A 19095-nucleotide genomic window follows, 5' to 3' on the forward strand; every position below is an offset into this window, starting at 1 on the left:
GTTTATTATCCGTCTAATTTAAGAATAAACATGTGAACAGAAGTGAGATGGAGTGTGTCACGTCAAAGAGCATTGAAAATACGGTCAGGTAGAAAATATCGAGTTTTCCGAGTATTATTGTATTATTTTTCTACGTGCCAATAGCAAACTGAATGTCAGTCAGTTTCGTTTGATCTCTGTTCTTGCTCAATGCTCTTTACGCTTACACAGAGCGTCTTTTTTATTTGACACAGCCTCTGTAACTTTTTTACTTTTGATGATAGGGACTAAAAATATCTATTCGATAGCAAACACGTTTTTTAAATGGAACACTTACAAGAGGCGGAGAAGTCTAACACCTCAGTATAATCTTTAGATTTCAAGAACAAAAAAAACCTAGGGCTGTGTATGTATTTGAACACGTGTAACTGTTGCTTTCGTAGACGACTATTATGACGTCACATTTCCAACGGAAACACCCCGACCTGTTTCTCTACCAGACCTTGCCTTAACGGTGTCCCTTTTTATCATCAGCGCGTAAACAATGCTCAAAAACGTGGGAAAAGAAATTCACGACGAGAAGCGGATGCGGTCACACACGCGAGAATAATTTACCTAAAATTGCTTTTTTGTGGTGGAGGAGTTCGCAGTAGCTCCTGGCTAGCAGGTCTGAGGGGTTTGTTGGGGTGAAACGACCCAGTTTTACCAGACGCTCGCAGGTTCGCATCAGGTGAAGGGAAAACTCGCCCGGGTCGATGCCGTAGGCCCTCCAACCGCCGACTCCATCGGCGACACCTGGAATAAAACCTAGATTCAGAGAATGGCATGGGAACCGCTATTGTGTGTAATTTAAAGTTCCGGACTTTCTTTTCTAAAAAAGTTAACAATGAGTTGCGAAGTTTCGTTGTCATTATGAATGAAATTGTTTTAGTGAGGGAAGTGGAATGTTATTGTTTGAATTCTGCCTCGAGCTGCACGGAGTTTGAAAGCGAACTACTGTGAAAAAGGCCTGCGAGGCAAATGACAGAATTTGCTTTTTGTGGTCGTTATTCAAAGTGTTTGCACTTAAGAGTAATTAATGTAAAGTAAGTGACTTCAGTTTACGACTGAAACACGTCTTGTTCATTTCTCTCATTTTTCTGTGCGAATTTTTGGAAAAAAGCAAAACTTTGCAGTTTTTCTTAAAAACTTTAACCAAAATTTGTCTATGCATCCTCATAATTTTGATGGCGTCACCTCAAAGGTTTATTAACTAAATCCTATTCAAAATCTGTAACATAAGGTGCATTTATGTGTACAGGGTCACTAAAAAGTATGGAAGGAGTTGAATGTTTTTCAAATTTGGGCTGTCCCTATGAATACTCAAGTTCTATTTTCTACAAATTTTTCAAATTTTATACTTAATTTTTTTTGAGATACAGGGCTAATTTGTTTTTTTTTTTTATAGCACTAGTAGTCAAAAGTTCCGTCTTTAAATAGTGCATTTTTTTAAAAATGTAACTCACGAATTTTTTTTTTCCAAGATAGTAAACTAAATTGTCAAAATAAAAATCTGTATTAAAAAATTTTACTAGTGCCCAATCAGTGATATACTTGAGGGTACATAAACTGAAATAAAAATGCCAGCGTAACACATTGATTTAAATGCTGTTTCCAAATAATTTACAAAATATTCTAGAAATAACAATACTCCGATTTAATGATTCCAAATAGTGACTACATTGTCATGAAAGCTTTTTAAAAAATTTGAATACAAAATTACGTCAATGACAAAAATTGGTCGAAAGTTATTTAGGCAGGACTTCCCTCGCCCCCGAAGTGCAGTGCCACAAATCCCGCTTCTTCGAAAAATTAAAAAAATTGATTTTCCGAATTTGTATTCAGTAAAACAAATACAAGAGTATGCTATTTTATAAAATTTATTATAAACATTTTTTAGATGTCATGACATTGACAGGGAGATGGGCAAATTTTGGTTAGCGTTTTACCATCTACACGATAGTCCTAACCTACATGTAAAATATAATCGGTCCGGTAGTTTTGGAAATTATCTACCTGATAAAAATCTAAACAGACGGCACACAGACTGAACCAGGAGATCGAATTTTTCATACTTCTATGGGTCATGAAATTTCGAGAAAACAAAAGTAGCCTATAAAATTCAAGAAATACATGTCTTTTACAAATGATTCTAAGGGCGTAGTTGGCCATGGATTTCAAAAATCCCGTTTCGCTGAAATTATGCCCGTGATTATGCATCATTATGACAGTTCTAATAGTCCAGTCAAATTAGCGATCAACCTCGGAATGAGAGATAATAAGCTGAATTTTCGTATATACCTTCATTTTAGCGTTCTAAAAGTTGTCTCAAAAGTCTCATAAAATCTCGTGTCTGCGTCGTAAGTTATTCAAGGTCAAAGGTGAAGAAAAACAGTTTTTTGCGATTATCTCGGTTTCTATTGCTCCAATGATGTTAACATCTATTATCGTAATTGTAGAGCACAAAATTTGGGACAAATTTTATTTGAAACATTTTTTCATGCGCTCAATCGTTTTTGAGATAGACGGCAGTGAGCGCGCAGCGCTCATCCATACGTACTGTAATGTAATCAACCGTGAATATCTGTGAATACTACCTTTAATTTTGAATAATTTGTATTATTTATCAGTTAATACATTGCATTTAATAACATTTTACATATTTTCAATACATTCATTTAATGATAATGATACTTACCTACTTTGTGGAATGAAAAACTCTTTAAATGAAATACTTATTGTATGTATATCTTAATTTATTGAAAGTAGATTTTAAGTAGAAAAATAGCTAAGTACTTTATCTTTCAAATGTGTAAGTTTTTATATATTAGATAATATATTATACTTGTTATATTATTATATATCTAAAAATTATATTAATTTTTTCAAAGTAAAAATTTAAGGAAGTAAAACGAGTTAATGTATTTTAATTTTATCTTTGTTCAGCACCTGTAAATTTCTTACGATTGAAATTGAATTGCAGTGAAAATCTATAAATCTTTAATAATTTAATGAACAAAAGTATTAATTTTCTTCTTCTTCACCGTCATCTTCTGGACGTTCGGGAACTTCTGTTTCATCGTCATCATCTTCGGTGTCCTGAATCGTTGTTTCCAGACCTTCCAGTTATAATCATGACAGAAAAATAAGTATTTAAAACCTTACACATTTTAAAGATATAAATAAATTGAGATATACAATAAATATTTCATTAAATGCGTTTTTAATTACACAAAGTAGGTAAGTATTATTCAATGAATATGTTGAAAATATGTAAAATGTTTAAATACAATGTATTAATTGATAAATAATACAAATTTTTCAAAATCCAAGCTAGTATCATAGATATTCACGGTTGATTGCATTACAGTACGTATGGATGACCGCTGCGAGCTCACTGCCCTCTGTCTCAAAAACGATTGAGCGCATGAAAAAATGTTTCAAATAAAATTTGTCCCAAATTTTGTGCTCTACAATTATGATAATAGATGTTAACATCACTGGAGCAGTAGAAACCGAGATAATCGCAAGAAACTGTTTTTCTTCATCTTTGACCTTGAATAACTTACGACGCAGACACGAGATTTTATGAGACTTTTGACACAACTTTTAAAACGCCAAAATTAAGGTATATACAAAAATTCAGCTTATTATCTCTCATTCCGAGATTGATCCCTTTTTTATCCTAAAATGACTGGACTAAATGTTATTTGTAACATGTCATTTAAAGTCGTCATTTTTATTGTTTCAATGTTTTTCAAGTGCGAATTACAGTCATTCTCGTTGATCCAAGCTCAAAACAGTCAAACTCTTGGTGGTTGCATACGATTTTTTTTTTGTGCTAGGAAACGAAGACTGTGAAAATAGTTTATTCTGTTGAACAAGACACTTTTATCGTTATGTCTTGTTATCGCAATGGGACTTCGTAAACGAAGATTGTGTGTATTCTGTAACCGCTCGTAAGCAAGAATATCTGGCCAAATACCGTGATTTAATATTTTAAAAAACACCGTTAAAGGCCCACATTAGAAATGTAATCAACAGATTTGTTCGAAGTGGCAGTGTCAACAAAGAGAAATCTCGAGGAAGACTTCATCTGAGGAAATTGTTGATGATTTGAAACGACTTGAGCAAATTGAGCAATTGAACAACGGGTCCAAATTGACGAAAGGATGTTACGGAACATTTTTGAAATTAAAAAGAGAGTGACCATGTGTCTTGAACAGAATGATGAACATTTTCAACATTTACTGTGATGTTTAACTGCAATAAATTTGTTTCTTTTTATCGTAATGAATTAGTTTTATTTTTTAAAAACATATGAAGCGTTTAGGCAACCAGTTACACACATGTGTGATCTTTGTTATCTCTCCGTACAGTTAAAGCTGAGAGGCGGCACGTTTACATGACCTACTGCGACCATATAATCATTTATAGAAACCCTGTATTAATTATATAAAATTTTAATTTTGCGGGGATGTCATCACGTTTTTGGTGGGGATGATTAGACAACATTTTACAACAATCGGTCCAGTACTTTCAGAGATTATCTGTCTAATAAAAATCCGTGACGGCAGACAGAGAGACAGGCAGACGGACGGATAGACAAACAGACAGACGGACAGACAAACGTAAATGGGAGACCTATTTCTTCGTACTTTAGGGGTCACGAAAGTAGAGAGTCAGCCGACGTACTTGATTACAATACTTTCTTCGCTTACGCTCGGGAAGTAAAAATTGCAGAAAATAGAGCTTGAAGATTTTTAAATACAGCCCAAATTTCAAGGAAATCCAACTAATCATTCCGAGATATTCAACTGCTTCCATACTTTTTAGCAACCCTGTGTTGTTACGAAATAAACCCATACGCCGGTCTGGTACGACGCCTATGGCTTTTTCGACGCTTTTCTAGTATGTTCGTCGGTGACGGCGACCGGGCGGCGTTCGCTAAAGAAAAGTAAGGAAGCGGAAGTCGCAATGGGTACTCTAGAAAAACCTCGATCGCGGAATATCTAGAAAGGAAGTATGGGTTTAAATATAGGCCACCTCTGGGAACGAGGCATTAAGTCAACGAGTGGAGTCCAGTCAAATCCATTCCAGTCGGAATTATTATCGATCAACGTAGCACTATTAATCACATTATTTAACTGACGATAAAAGGTTAAAAATATTTCAGGTTCGACGAAATCTTATCCTACAATTCTCGGTAACAATCTCACTCTATTTTTATTTTTTTATCTAAAAAAGTTCAGTACAAAATACTTAAAAGCACAAGCTGGCAAAATATTTAATACATGTAGTAATATAAAAATACTTCACTTTTTTTTCTATGTTCATTAAAACACAAACACGTTATTATTACTACAACACCGAAAACTTCAACTGCCTGCGAAAACGACGAGCTTTTAAACAGTGTCACGGGGAAAACAATTAGTTTAGCGATAACTACTCTTGCAATTCCTTGACTTCTCCAAGGTCTTGTATGCTTATGTTTTATTTATGTAATTGTTAATTGGCTGACAGTGCAAGGTTCATTGAGCAAAAATTCTATTAACCTATATAATCTCTAAAACTACCATATCGACAACTCTGAAATGCACCTATCTTTCCCAAAAACTGATGACATTCAAAAAATTTTTAAATTTTAAACTTGCAGATTCACACTATACGTAACTAAATTTCAAGAAAATTTGAAGGATTTTAGTTCAACTTGGTTTTTAACGTAACTATCTATTACAGTTTTTGGGGATGTATTTGTACTGAATATTATCGTAAGCAATATATGAATTTTCAACCCCAATCTAAGATACATGTTGAATCCCGTATTTGGTACTTCATATTTTTAGGTTAGGTTTTTCTTTTTAAAGAAATTTGGGAGATAGTTGTAAAAATAAAAAACCTAACCTAAAAATGAATCTAAGATGACAGTAATTTCAATAAACCGGATAACGAACCATTCCTCTGTAGTTGGAAAGTACAATTCGTTTAAATGTAAGAAACGTTTCGATTTGTTTTCTAGCAAATTTTGGTAGAGGTAAAATAATTTGAGAATAGCACACCCATGAACATGTGCAACGCCGTGAAACCGCATTCAATTGAAAAATAAAAAAAATCATTCAATAACGTAGGCAATGATCCATGCAAGGTTGGGCAGACAGATGGCCCACAATTTTGGCAAGGTATTGTAAAACGATATACTTCCGACTCCGTCCGACACACTGTATTCACACAGTATACGTTTCTGCCCTTAAAATGATAAGAAGTGCCAGCATTTTTTACCTGGGTAAATACAGTGTCGGACGAAGACAGAAACAGAAACATACCAGATGTCGCATTGTACAGTTATACAACACTTTACCGAATTCTACTCTAGTTATAAAAAATTTGCAAGACAGCGTAGGTGGTTCTTAAAAAGGTCTCGAGTTGTTTTGCTGTACTGGTGAAAACTACCTATACCAAACCCACTATTTTTGGCTCCTTGTAAAATTTTACCACTTTAAAATCAAATATTTGCCAAATCCACATCCACTTCATTACTTGTCACTCGAAATTCGCATTTAAACTAACCCGAAATATTGTTTCATTTTGAGGGAAACAACTTGGACATTTGTCAGCAATTAGCTTAATAACATCGTAACTCGAAAACGGAAGGGCATTAATATTTTTTACGAGTTTAATACTTCCTTTCAGTTTAAATTTGAACATTTATTCTCGAATTATTTGGATTTTGATCGTTTTGACAGATGTGCTTTGTTTCATGTGCACGAATTTAACACTATGTAAATTCTTTGTTGTTTGAAACTCTTGACAGTGCGCCGGGATTAATTAAATTTTGCTTGTTTTCTTCTTTGCAAAAATTATAGTACTCATATCATCAAAATCCAAGTGATTTTAACTTCAACCGACGAGATCGCACCCTCAAATTGAGAGTTTTCTTTCATTGTCGTTGTTCACGTGAATGTTTATCTGCAATACTAGATTTCTGCCACCCGTGAATCAGGCCGCCTAGTTGGCTGCTTCCTCTGCGAGGATGAAAGTAAGCCTCAGGGATGTGTTTAGTGCAAACCCCATTTTGATTTAAAGAAACTTCTCGAACTTTGGGTTCGCCACTTTCCATTGAACGCATTCCGCCATTAAAATATATATATACACGACGTACGGTTCCACTTGGTGATACTCACAGCTCAACACCAAATTTAGAATTTTTGCGGGTTTTCAAATTTTGTACAAATGTCACAACTTTGCGAGATATCTGGGTTATCTCTATCACATTAGGAATATTGTGTAGATGGTAAAACTCTAACCACAATTTGTCGAATCATCCCTACCAATAATAAATGAATGCTAATTACATTTTATAAAATAACATTCGCCTATACTTGTGCTTTATGAATCCGCCTCAAGCTTTTACCCTAGGCATCCAAATTTTCGCCAAAAAAAAATCAAAATCGTATAGCAACACTTTATAGTAATATAAAAAAACGTTGGCCCGTCCGTCATTGGCTGAATTGGTGAAACCAAGAATGTCCTGGGTTCGATCCCCTCACGGGCCGTTTTTTTCTTACACTGTGATTCGTATTAACATTTTTCGAAGAAGTTGGACGTAGGATGGTTAAATGCGTATTAATAATAATGAGAATAATGATGACGATTGATGAATAAATAATAAGGTGGCAAGTGGATACATGATAGAAATCTTGCATGAATATCGATCATTTCCTGCGTTAAAAATTTACAAATAAATTTCATGCGTCGTAAAAAATCAATGAATATAACATAAATTTAAAAAAATACGATATTCGAAAAATAAACACAGAACTATACTCAATATTATAAAAAGGTTAATAATTATTGAGTTACAAGATTCCGTTTAAAGATGCGATAAAATAAAAAAAATGGTGGAAGGTTATTTGGATCGAACTTCCTTCGCTACCGAAGTACAATACAAATTAACTAACTTTTTCGAAAATTGTATTTTTTATGGTAACCCTAACTTAAAATAAAGATATGTGAGCAAAGTAAAGGTAATCAAGCTTGTTTCAAGTAAATTTTTCCATTACAAAATTTTGTGATGACTTTTTAGATACGTATATGGAGCGTAATATTTACTAACATAACAAATTCCCAAATTATTTGGAAAATTGGGTGAGCCATTCCTGATTTAATCAACGAAATAAATTGCCTCATTCATTAATTTTTTTAGTCATTCTATATAAGCAACTGTAAATCCAACGGTGACAATTTACGATTGTTTCTGGTTGTGGTTGTTTGACAACTTGCCTAATTTTTTTAAAGCAAAAAATATTTCTTAGCATTCTGTAATTAAAGAAAAAACGAGGTTTTCTTAATACAAAAAATGACCCAAGGTCTTATTTACAACCCATGAAGTACAGTACAAGTTTCACCTAGAATACCATAAAGTTCGTAAATTGTGTGTCCATGTAGAGAGTTAGCTTTTAATGAATCCTTAAAATTATAGTGCTTCTTAAATGACAGTAATCTAACAAGTTATATGTATTTAACAGAGTTGATAATAATAGTGTGTTATTTTCTGCTCTATAACTAAAACTATTTTGATCTTTGTATTACTTTGCTTACAAAATATGAGTTTTATAAATGCAAAATAAAGCTGTTTTCTTTATTTAACTTTTGTGTCAATTTTTTAATGGAATTTTCTCCTCAAAAATAGAAACGTCAACAACAATTAAGCAATCATTGTATTCCAGATACGTTCGCTCTCAGATTGACGTTATTTAAAAAAGTCGTTTCATTGTCGCTAAATTAAAAAAATACTCGTATTTATCTGCATATCATATTAGTGTATTTTGGATTATGATTTATTTGTTGTACAAACAACCTGTTCAACTGTCTTAAATTTATTCATTTTCATGCATGTACCAATCCAGGACAGCTCTTAAATATCCAATAATGCTACTAATAAAATAAAAAAATATTGCGTCATGTCAACAGATCGTATCATTCACATCCAAATAGATAACCAAATTTAGAGAAGGCCCAACTTCTCGACGGTGATACAACCGTCATTTAATTTACTCAAAAAGAAAGGTCAGGCGTTCATTAATCATGTTATCATTACCTCACAACTCGCTATTATACCGAAGAAAAAACAACGCATATATTCAACCCCGTTATCAGCGAAGAAAAACTCACGCGATAAAACAAATGCGTCTGTCAACAGACGCTAAACATCCCGGCATATTTTTCTGCAGCGGCGACGATAATGTTGACAAATGATAACAATTGATGCGTCGATCGAATTTAACGACCTTGGCTGGGAGCGCTACATTTTGGACTATTTCTGGTTGTTTACACCGACCATTCATTCATAAATAATTAGATGGCAGATATTGTGACGCAACTTTATAGCATTACGCACAAAACGAAAGAATTTCAGAAAAAAACGTGATAATTTCACGGACCGATGGCCTGCCAGTTTTGAAAGAGTGCCAAACGGTGAGTAAGAAAAGAAAAAAATAAGGCAAGATTTTCTTTTAGAAGTGTCGTAACGGAAGACAGTTGGCAGCCTTGATGGAACGCATATTACACAGGAATTGGATTTTTTCGTTGTGTTTTAGCGCAAGTATAGATAGTCTTGTCACTTTCTATTCGATGAAAAGCAATTTCTGAAAGTGCGAGGTGTCGAGTACGTTCACATTTGCTTGAATTTATTTCGGTATGGTAATGTGACCTTTTCTGCATTTAATTCACCATCAGCGTGAAACCGCAGAATTGGTCTAGTGGAAACTTCCATAACAGAATTATTGTTTGGCGTGCCGAATTGACTTCCGAAGTTCATATTAATAAAAAGTTAAGAAGGTAAATGGTGTGATAAACGGCGTGAAATAACGGTTATGGTTTACGTTAAGTGGGCTTTAAAAGTTGAAGCACTTAAATTAGTGGACTGTATATTTTTTGGAGATATAACAAGTGCTCCACACGATCATTTTTTCCACTATATAATGAAAGTGAAATTATTAAGTTTGTTCAAATCATCAAAATAATTTTTTCATGAATTTATAACCAAATTCTTTAGCCAACTGTGTGTACTTTATGATAATCAGTGAGTCAAAGTAATTTTTTATTTTCTTATTTATTTTTCTTAAGAATACCGTTGCTTACGATAAGATACTGTTTCTCTGATAAGAAAAATGCATACCTCACATAACAAACAGTAACTCGCGTATAAATTGTAATTGTAGTATGTACAAATTTCCAGTAAATCTATTATACTACTTTACCGCACAATAAAAAACGAAATTATTTTATACTCACACTTCCTAAAAAATAATCTTCATTAACACACAATAACATGACTGTAAAATATTTCATGCGAAAATTATTTTTACCAATGTTAAGAGGCGATAAAAAACCCATACATAACAACATTTCAATTAAATATTAAATAAATAACGAAAATAAATTGGTATTTCTACTGCCACTTTGATTAATTAACGATTATTGTTATAATCACAACGAGCACAAATTACTTTCGTACATTTCATTCCACACATAAAATTTAAACGCTTCTACAACCATTTGTCAGATTTATGTATTTACGTGTACGTCTGTAATGCTAATTTTAAATACGGCTCCCCAAAGAGTGCAACCACTCAAAAATGCTTGATGATAAATGGTGAAATATGAATAGGAATTTGATTCAATTTAAAAAGTCTATATCGTGCAAAAATATCAAAACAGATAACAGTTGTAATTAAACTGCAAGAATTTGAAATTAAATCGAATTTAGAAAAAATTACATCACCCAATTATTGGAAAATTCTTAAAAAAGTTAGGTTATAATAGACATTTATGAAACTTCGAAGCCAACTTGATGTATGGTCTTGTATAACCATTTTGTATTTTCGACAATAAAGTGTATGAAGTATACATTTTTTGTTATTGAAAACTATGTTTAAAACGATTTCGAGTTATTTTCAAAAACTTTGATTTCGTAATAGTTATTTTTATGTTATAAAGCTCGTAACGTCAATCATTATGGTGGTAGTTGCTAAGATTAATAGACGAGGCGGTAGCCAAATCTGATAACACCCGGCATACATATCATAACGATTGCTTACGATCCAGACTTGATGCAAAAATTTATGTTGGCATAAACTAACCCAGAGCTCGAAAATTATTTAGATAGACAAATATTTAGTTTTACGTGCGCTAACTAAATTAACTTTTAGAGCAAAAAAGTCCAAGTATACTGGTTGCCGTCCTGTGGAGGACTATACCGGCTATTGTTTCAAAAGTTCTTCAGTTTTTTGCTAATCTGTCAAATCGCAATGATGATTTATCGCCACATGCTGCGATTTTTGCACAAAAATTTCAATTGTTTTAAGGTTATTTAGTCCGAACTTACTTCACCCCTGAAGAACAAGCTTTTTCGAAAAATTATAAAATTTGATTTTGCGAATTTTATTATTTTTTTTTTTTGATAACTCCTACAAGTTAAAATAAAGATACGTGTCAAATAAATTTTTCTCTTACTAAATTTACTGACGATTTTAGCAAGGACACGTTGCCAATTTAGCTATTCCAAAATTTTCGGGAAAATGGATATGAAATGAATGTTTTGCATTTGAAATTTCAAATTTAATTTATTCGGCAAAATTTTGAGATGACTTTTTTTTTGAAGGGTATAAACGAACAAATATTGATTTTTTTCTCAAAAATTTGGACGTCTTCCGTAAAAATTTATGACGGATTCATAAACCACAAGTGTAGAAATAACATTTAACATTGATTATGATACAATATTTTATTCCAGCATTCTCCATACATAAACAAAATTATGTGCTAGATTGTGGTACATACCTATAGTATACAAAGTGTTTATAAAAAATTCTAAACTACTGTAATTTTCAAAGCCATCTCAGTTTTTTCAAATAAATCACCCTATAGTTCATTACTACATCTTCATTATTAAAGGGCTTATTGTTATAAAAATTTAAGTATAACCTTTTTTAACAGTAGCATCGTTTAAAAATTGTGTCAAAATTTTTCATTACGTAACTTTCAAAATCAATATCTCAATTTTCACCGTTTTCAGTTTTAAAAACTCTAGAAACTGTACTAAAATATTGCAGAACTTTTTTGTGGAAAATGAAACACTGTAAAGAGCAGTTTCTTCGACACAATCTGCTTTGCTGTATCTCATTTCCGACAAAATTGTAGAGATTTGTAAGCCGAAAACAGTGGTGAAAACCGCGTTCCGAAAATTATCTAGGACAAATAATTAATTGAGAAATTGATTTTTACAGATACGTGATAAAAATTTCACCAAAATTAAAAAATAGATGATGAAAAAACTTTTTTAAATAAAAAATACCCTTATAAAGTTGTGAACATGTTACATTTAAAATTTCATAACAATAGTCTGTTAATAATCGAGATATTATATTTTGAAAATGTATTCATAGCGCCACAAAATCACTTATTTAAGTCATTATTATTTTTTTTATTATTATTTTTTTAAGCCTGTCGTATACATGCTAAAACGATCAAAATTTGTCCCCACCAACATTTTAATAACGTCACCTAGAAATTCTGCATAATATATGCTATCCAAAGTTTATAAAACAACAATCCTAGACTTGTGGTGTATGAATCCACTTCGATTTATTTAAGGAGGTTATCAAAAAAAAAGTACAATTCGCAAAATCTAATTTTATTATATTTCGAAAAACCTGCATTTGTTGGACTCTGTTTCAGGGGCGAGGGAAATTTTCACCTACTCTAGACCATTTTTATTTCTCGAACGTAACTTAAGGAAGTATAGTAATCGAGTTCATCGGATGAATTGCCACTTTTATGTTTTCTCGACGTTTCATGACCCCTACAGTAGGAAAAAAGTGGTCTCCCGTTTCCGTTTGTCCGTCTGTATCCATTTTTATTAGACACGTAATCTCCGAAACTGCTGGACCGATTGTTGTCAAATTTTGTATGTATGTTAGAAATATCATGTAGATGGTTAAATACTAACCAAAATTTGGCCTATCATCTCCACCAACAATTTGATGACATCATCTCAATAAACCGTACTTTAAAATGATTTTACTGTTATACAAAAATTATACTCCTATACTTGTAATATACGAATCCCGTTTCAATTTTTTCGCTAAACGTTCAAATTTTCGCAAAAACCATTGCACGATATAATAATGTTATATTACCCCCACCCAATGAAACTCTTCGCGGCTCAGTGAGTCAGCAGCTTCGTCAACAAAGCGGCGATAATCGGTCGTGGGTTCGATGCCGAACTTGGCTTTGGCACTTTCCTTTTTTCTGCACTGGTAATGCGCTGTGACTACTTCTTTTTTGTGCTGTGACTAGTATTATCCATGTTGAGGACGATATAATAAGAATTATAATATGTATTAATTAAACGAATGTGGTTGAATTAATAATTTTAGACCTCTGTTTTGAGAAGACAAACTCATTCGAATCGAACTAATTTCTACGTGACATTCTTTCGATGTATAAACATACTCGTAAATAAACACTTGAGCATTTTATGCCGTTAGTTCTGTGTTTTAAGTATATTTTACATTGTCCGTACGGCGCAGGGGCTGCGGGGGTGTTAAGTAAAAACCAAGGCATAAGGTTTTTACTTTGCAGCGGTTATCACAAAACTAAAATCGTAAAATCAAGTTTTATATTTTTTTAAAGAGCTGGATTTGTCGGATTATACTTTATAACCTTCGACCAATTTTTTATTGATCAAATTAAGAACCTCATTTTCTGGAAAATGTGAGAATACCCACGTCTTTATTTAATTACGATCAAATAAGAACAATAATAATTATATTCAAAACATTTTATGCCATTGTGGATTAATTAATAATTTTAGTGCTCTGTTTTGAAAAGACAATTGTATTCAAATTAAACAAATTTCTACGTGGCATGTTTTCGATGTATAAACATAGACAATCGAAGTTAAGCATGTACACTGATAATAATACACTCTTTTCTGTTGGTTATTTGCTTTGAATATATTATTATTATGTATAAAGGTTACCAGAAAAAAAATTATAATTTTTAAAAGAAGCGTACTTTGTTGGACTGTACTTCAAGAGCGAGGGAAGTTCTGTCGAAGTAACCTTGGACCAATTTTTTTATTTTGAGAACAGGTACAACAAAACATTAGTTAAAAATATTCGAGTAAATCAATAAATAAATGAAACTACATTTTCTTTATTGCTTAAAACTCGCAGAAATACGATTCAAACGTGACACGGAGTCGCATACTTCTGAATGTGTGTTAAAATATGTGGAAAATGGGGATTAAAATAACTCAATAAAATATAAAGCGCCATTAAAAACCGAATACACGTAAATAAAATTCCTAACTTTTGACTTTTCTTGCTGCTCTTTGAGTTATAATTCCAAATAACTGAAACCCAAAAAAATATATAAAGCCGTTAGATTTGTTTAATCAAGATTTAAATTGTTCTGGGAGGTAATTACAATGCCAAATAAACAATTGCGTTAGTACGCCAGAGTAAAAACGCATTAAAAACCGCTAATAAAAGTCGGATGTGATAGTTTCACTTAATTGGCAATTATAAATAGATGCGCCAATCTTTTGTAAACTGCCACTCCAAAACAGTCTATATTTATCTATTCATTAATTATCGCATTAAGGCAACATTATCATAATTCACAAACTTGACTAAAATTGCAATACTAAACTATTCACCTGTGAGTAGTTTACTTCAGAATTGAGGAAAACATTTAGATTCAAAGAACACCAACTGCAATATACAACAAAATGTTTATTTACACTCTTTACAGCTAATTGCCGTGATGACAGACAAATCAAAATATCTAACTTACATAATTAGCAAGTTGTTTGAATGAATTCAGGTATTTTACAAAACAAAACGATGATCGCTACCGGGGAATTAATTTAAACATTTTGAGTTGCATTTAAATCTAAATCTACTTTAGTTTTCCTGTTTAAACCAATGAAGGTATATTTAAACTGCTGTCATCAAAGAGAGCACGCACCTTTACACATAAAATAAGTACATAGTGTAAATATACCTCGGGAAGTACCACGAATACAAACATTGCAATTCATTCAATAGAACTGTTATAAATACCGTATGCTGAAAGATCCTGTTTTCGGTTGTCTCCGGTGACATCTTTTAGCCACTTTTGATCACGAATCGACCATATATTCTAAATGGGTAGTGTTATATCGGGTAAAAAGCGGACTAATGTTCTGACGACATGCAATATTTAACGGAAATTCAAGCTCAAGAGTGTTGACTGCGCAATTTTTCTTTGGTCGATAACCGACCAATTTCTTTCAATAAAATCTTTGAAGATATTTTTAAAAGATGCCAACATATTTATTAAGCACCATGCAACAAACATCCACATGATCCATAAAATCGATTGGGAGCACATTATTCATTACGTGCTGGGGAAAAAGTATTTTTAGTGCAAGTGACTTTTCCCATTTTTATATATACATATTTCACTCTTAATAAAATTGCGCCAAATATGGAAAACACAATGATTTAAATTCATATAAGGTATCAGGTAGTTATAAAATTTTGCACCGCAGTTCAGACATACATGAACACAATGTAGGGTGAGGTAATAGCCTTTGACGACCACAAGGTTAATAACAATTAAATGATTTTTCGAATAATTGAATCCATAAGATTCCGACATGTATTGTGCACCACCGGAATTATTAGAGCCAACAAATAAACTAACTGCTCTGCAATTGTTGCCACATAAATTACACTGTACGCACATGCAAAATTTATGGTGTCAGAAAAAAAATTCTTAAAAAAAACAATGCCACTGACATCAATCGTGTCCATGGTCAGTACATTACGTGCTATGAACAATGTGAAACGAATTCCTCCTTTGAAGCAAAATTCTACAAGGTAGTTATTCACTGTCATGAATTTGCCACTCATCCATGAAAGTGTCATTAATCTCCCCTAAAAATATTTCTAAAATCACTAGGCACTTTTCTCACGCTTGACAATCCTAAAAAATATGCAGGTCACGGTTTGCGATGATCCTTCGCATCCGTATGGTATCCGAAGTTAACAGTTTTAAACAAAAAAACAATTAATACACGAATCAACTGCGCCTAGAAAAGAAATAATTTCGATTCGTCAACTAGTGTTACATAATTTGAAAACAACGAAATCTTTGAAATTTACAGAGACTGAGCTTTCACAGGATATGGAATATTTTCACTAATTCAGTAAAATGTTTAGAATTTCTAGAATTCAATAAATTTTTGAAATTTCCAGAAGTTCCAGATTTGCTAAATGTTACAAATATACCAGAATTCAATAATTTCCTCAGTTTTCAAGATTTCTAGGTCTTCCAAATTTTTCACAATTTCTACATATTTACAGATTTTATAAAATTAATAGACCCTGAGAGTCTTTAAATCTTTGAAATTTTTGGAATCTCTGAGACGTATATAATAATGAAGGTGTTCAAGACCCTAATGCATCCTTCAAATTTTTACGATTTTTAGATTTTTGTTTAGTCTAAAGTCTTTGGAATCTTTAAAATTTTTGTCATATTGAAAGTTCATGCGTTTTTTACAAATTATAGAATCTTTGAAATATTTGGAACATAATTTTGAAAACCTTTTTAACATTTGAGTCCTTGGGAGTATTTAGAATCTTTAGAGTTTTCAGTCTTAACAATCTTTGGAAATTTGAATACTTCAGAATTACTAGAAATTTTATAAGTTTAGAATTTTTATCATTTCTAGGAACCTCCAAGATCTCTACAATGTTTAAGATTTTGTTGGATATTTCTTTAGACCCTAAAACTTTAGTTAATTTAGCATCTTTGGTGTCTTTACAATTCGCAAATGCTAGTGTATGAAAACTTTAAGATTTTTAGAATGTGTTGAATCTTTAGAATTTTTGAAAGGTTTGAAACCTTTTAAACATTTCAAACTGTGAGGTATATTTTTTATTTTCTTTTAATTTTTGGGAATTTTCGTAATTTGCAAAATTTTCAAAATTTCCGGAATGTTCAGATTCTCGAGATTAGCCCAATTTTTCAGATTTTTCAGAAGTACACAAAATAACCAGAATTTCCACATTTTCCAAATTTTAATTCAACCTTTTCCAATATTTTAAAGATTTCGAGGTCTGTTACATTTTTTTCGAATTTTTGGCTTTGTGGAATTTCTCTAAAACCTTTAGAATCTTTCAAGTATTCGAAACAGAATTTTAGCTTTTAACCCCTTCGAGTCCTTAGATCCTTTAGAGCCCTTAAAATCTTCAGTCTTTAGAGTATTTAGTCGCTTACTCCTTAGAGTCTTTCCAATCTATAGAAATTTTGAACACTCTGGGAATTACTCACTAGGAGTTTTATAAAACTTAAAATTTCTGCAATTTCTAGGATCACTTAGTACCTCCAGGTTCTTTATAATTTTTAAGATTTTACTGGATCTTTTTCATATTTAGAACATTAGAGCTTCAGTTTATTTAGAATCGCAAGTGTCTTTACATTCGCAATTTCCCGTGTATGTAATTCGTGAAAGTTTTTATATTTTTTTAATCTTTCAAACCACTGGAAACTTTGGAATTTTTAGAATCTCTAGAATCTAGCATCAATAGAATTTCTATAATCTTTAGAGCTTTATGATATTCATTATTTTTAGATAATTCAGTACCTCTGGAATTTTAAATATTTTTAGATCTTTAGGATTTTTATCATGTTTCTAATTTTTAAATATTTGAAACTGTAATCTTTTCAATTTTTCATTTTTCAAATTTATCCAGGTAGAATTTTTCGTTTGTGTTTTTATTTTCTTTCGTTTTTCCATGTTCATTTTTTTTTCTTTTTTTTTCAATTTTCGGATTTGCAATTTTTCGGTTTTCAATTTTTTAAGTTTTCAACTTTTACATTTTTTTTTGTTTTTTCAATTTTAGATTTTTCAGTTTCTCGATTTTTCCATTTTTCGTTTCTTCAACTTTACTTTTTTTTTAGTTTTTATTTCAAATATGTAACTTATAACTATAATTTTCAAAATTTCTCCCTTTTTGAATTTTAGGATTTTAGAATTTTTCAATTATTCGCTTTCAAAATTTTTTCTTCCATTCGATTTTTAGTTTTTCAATTTTTCGATGTTTCATTATTACAGTTTTTCGACTTTACGATTTTGCTTTTTCTATAATATTTCGATTTTACAATTTTTGGGTCTTCCAATTTCTCGGTTTGCAATTTCATGAATTTTTTGAAAATATTTTTTCGATGTTTAAAAATTTTTCAATTTTTCATCTTTCAAATTTTTCCATTTACATTTTTGTTTCTATTTTTTTAATTTATTTAATTAATTTATTTTTTTCAATATTCATATATGCATTATAATTTTTCTTTTTATTTTTCAATTTTTTAAATTTTCAACTTTTAGATAGTTTCATTTTTCGTTTCTTCAATTTTTGAATTATAAATAATTAAAAAAAAAATCACTTTTTCAATTTTAGGATCTTGCCCTCCATTTTCTTGGGGGATAATTATGTCATTTGTGAAAATCAGTCTTATCTTATTAAGTAGTATTTTCCAAATTTTCTAAAATTATCAGGCCTCGGTTATACCAAAATTTTGAAATTCAACCTTTTCCAATATTTTAAGGATTTCTAGGTCTGTCACATTTTTTTAGAATCTTTGGCTTTTTGGAATTCCTCTAGAACCTTTAGAATTTTTCAAGTATTCGAAACAGAATTTTAGCTTTTAACCCCTCAGAGTCCTTAGATCCTTTAGAGCCCTTAAAATCTTCAGTCTTTAGAATATTTAGTCGCTTACTCTTTAGAGTCTTTCCAATCTATGGAAATTACTGACTAGGAATTTTATAAAACCTAAAATTTCTGCAATTTCTAGGATCACTTAGTACCTCAAGGTTCTTTAAAATTTTTAAGATTTTATTGGATTTTTTTCATATTTAGAACATTAGAGCTGCAGTTTATTTAGAATCGTACGTATCTTTACATTCGCAATTTCTAGTGTATGTAATCCGTGAAAGTGTTTATATTTTTTTAATCTTTCAAA

The 19095-nt window shown here is 31.5% G+C and overlaps 1 protein-coding gene across 1 annotated transcript in view; it reads right to left on the reverse strand.

The window, feature by feature from the left end:
• LOC135131874 (protein phosphatase PTC7 homolog) overlaps nt 1-19095 on the reverse strand; it is a 41922-nt gene that overhangs the window by 8255 nt on the left and 14572 nt on the right. The window contains exon 2 of the mRNA XM_064059722.1: nt 595-774. Within this exon, the coding sequence (XP_063915792.1) occupies nt 595-774 (180 nt within the window). The remainder of the gene's footprint in view (nt 1-594; nt 775-19095) is intronic.

This window comes from Zophobas morio, unplaced genomic scaffold (genome assembly GCF_036711695.1).
Source record: "Zophobas morio isolate AGI-343-1 ecotype UQ-CSIRO unplaced genomic scaffold, CSIRO_AGI_Zmor_V1 ptg000021l, whole genome shotgun sequence".
Classification (NCBI taxonomy): Eukaryota; Metazoa; Arthropoda; class Insecta; order Coleoptera; family Tenebrionidae; genus Zophobas; species Zophobas morio.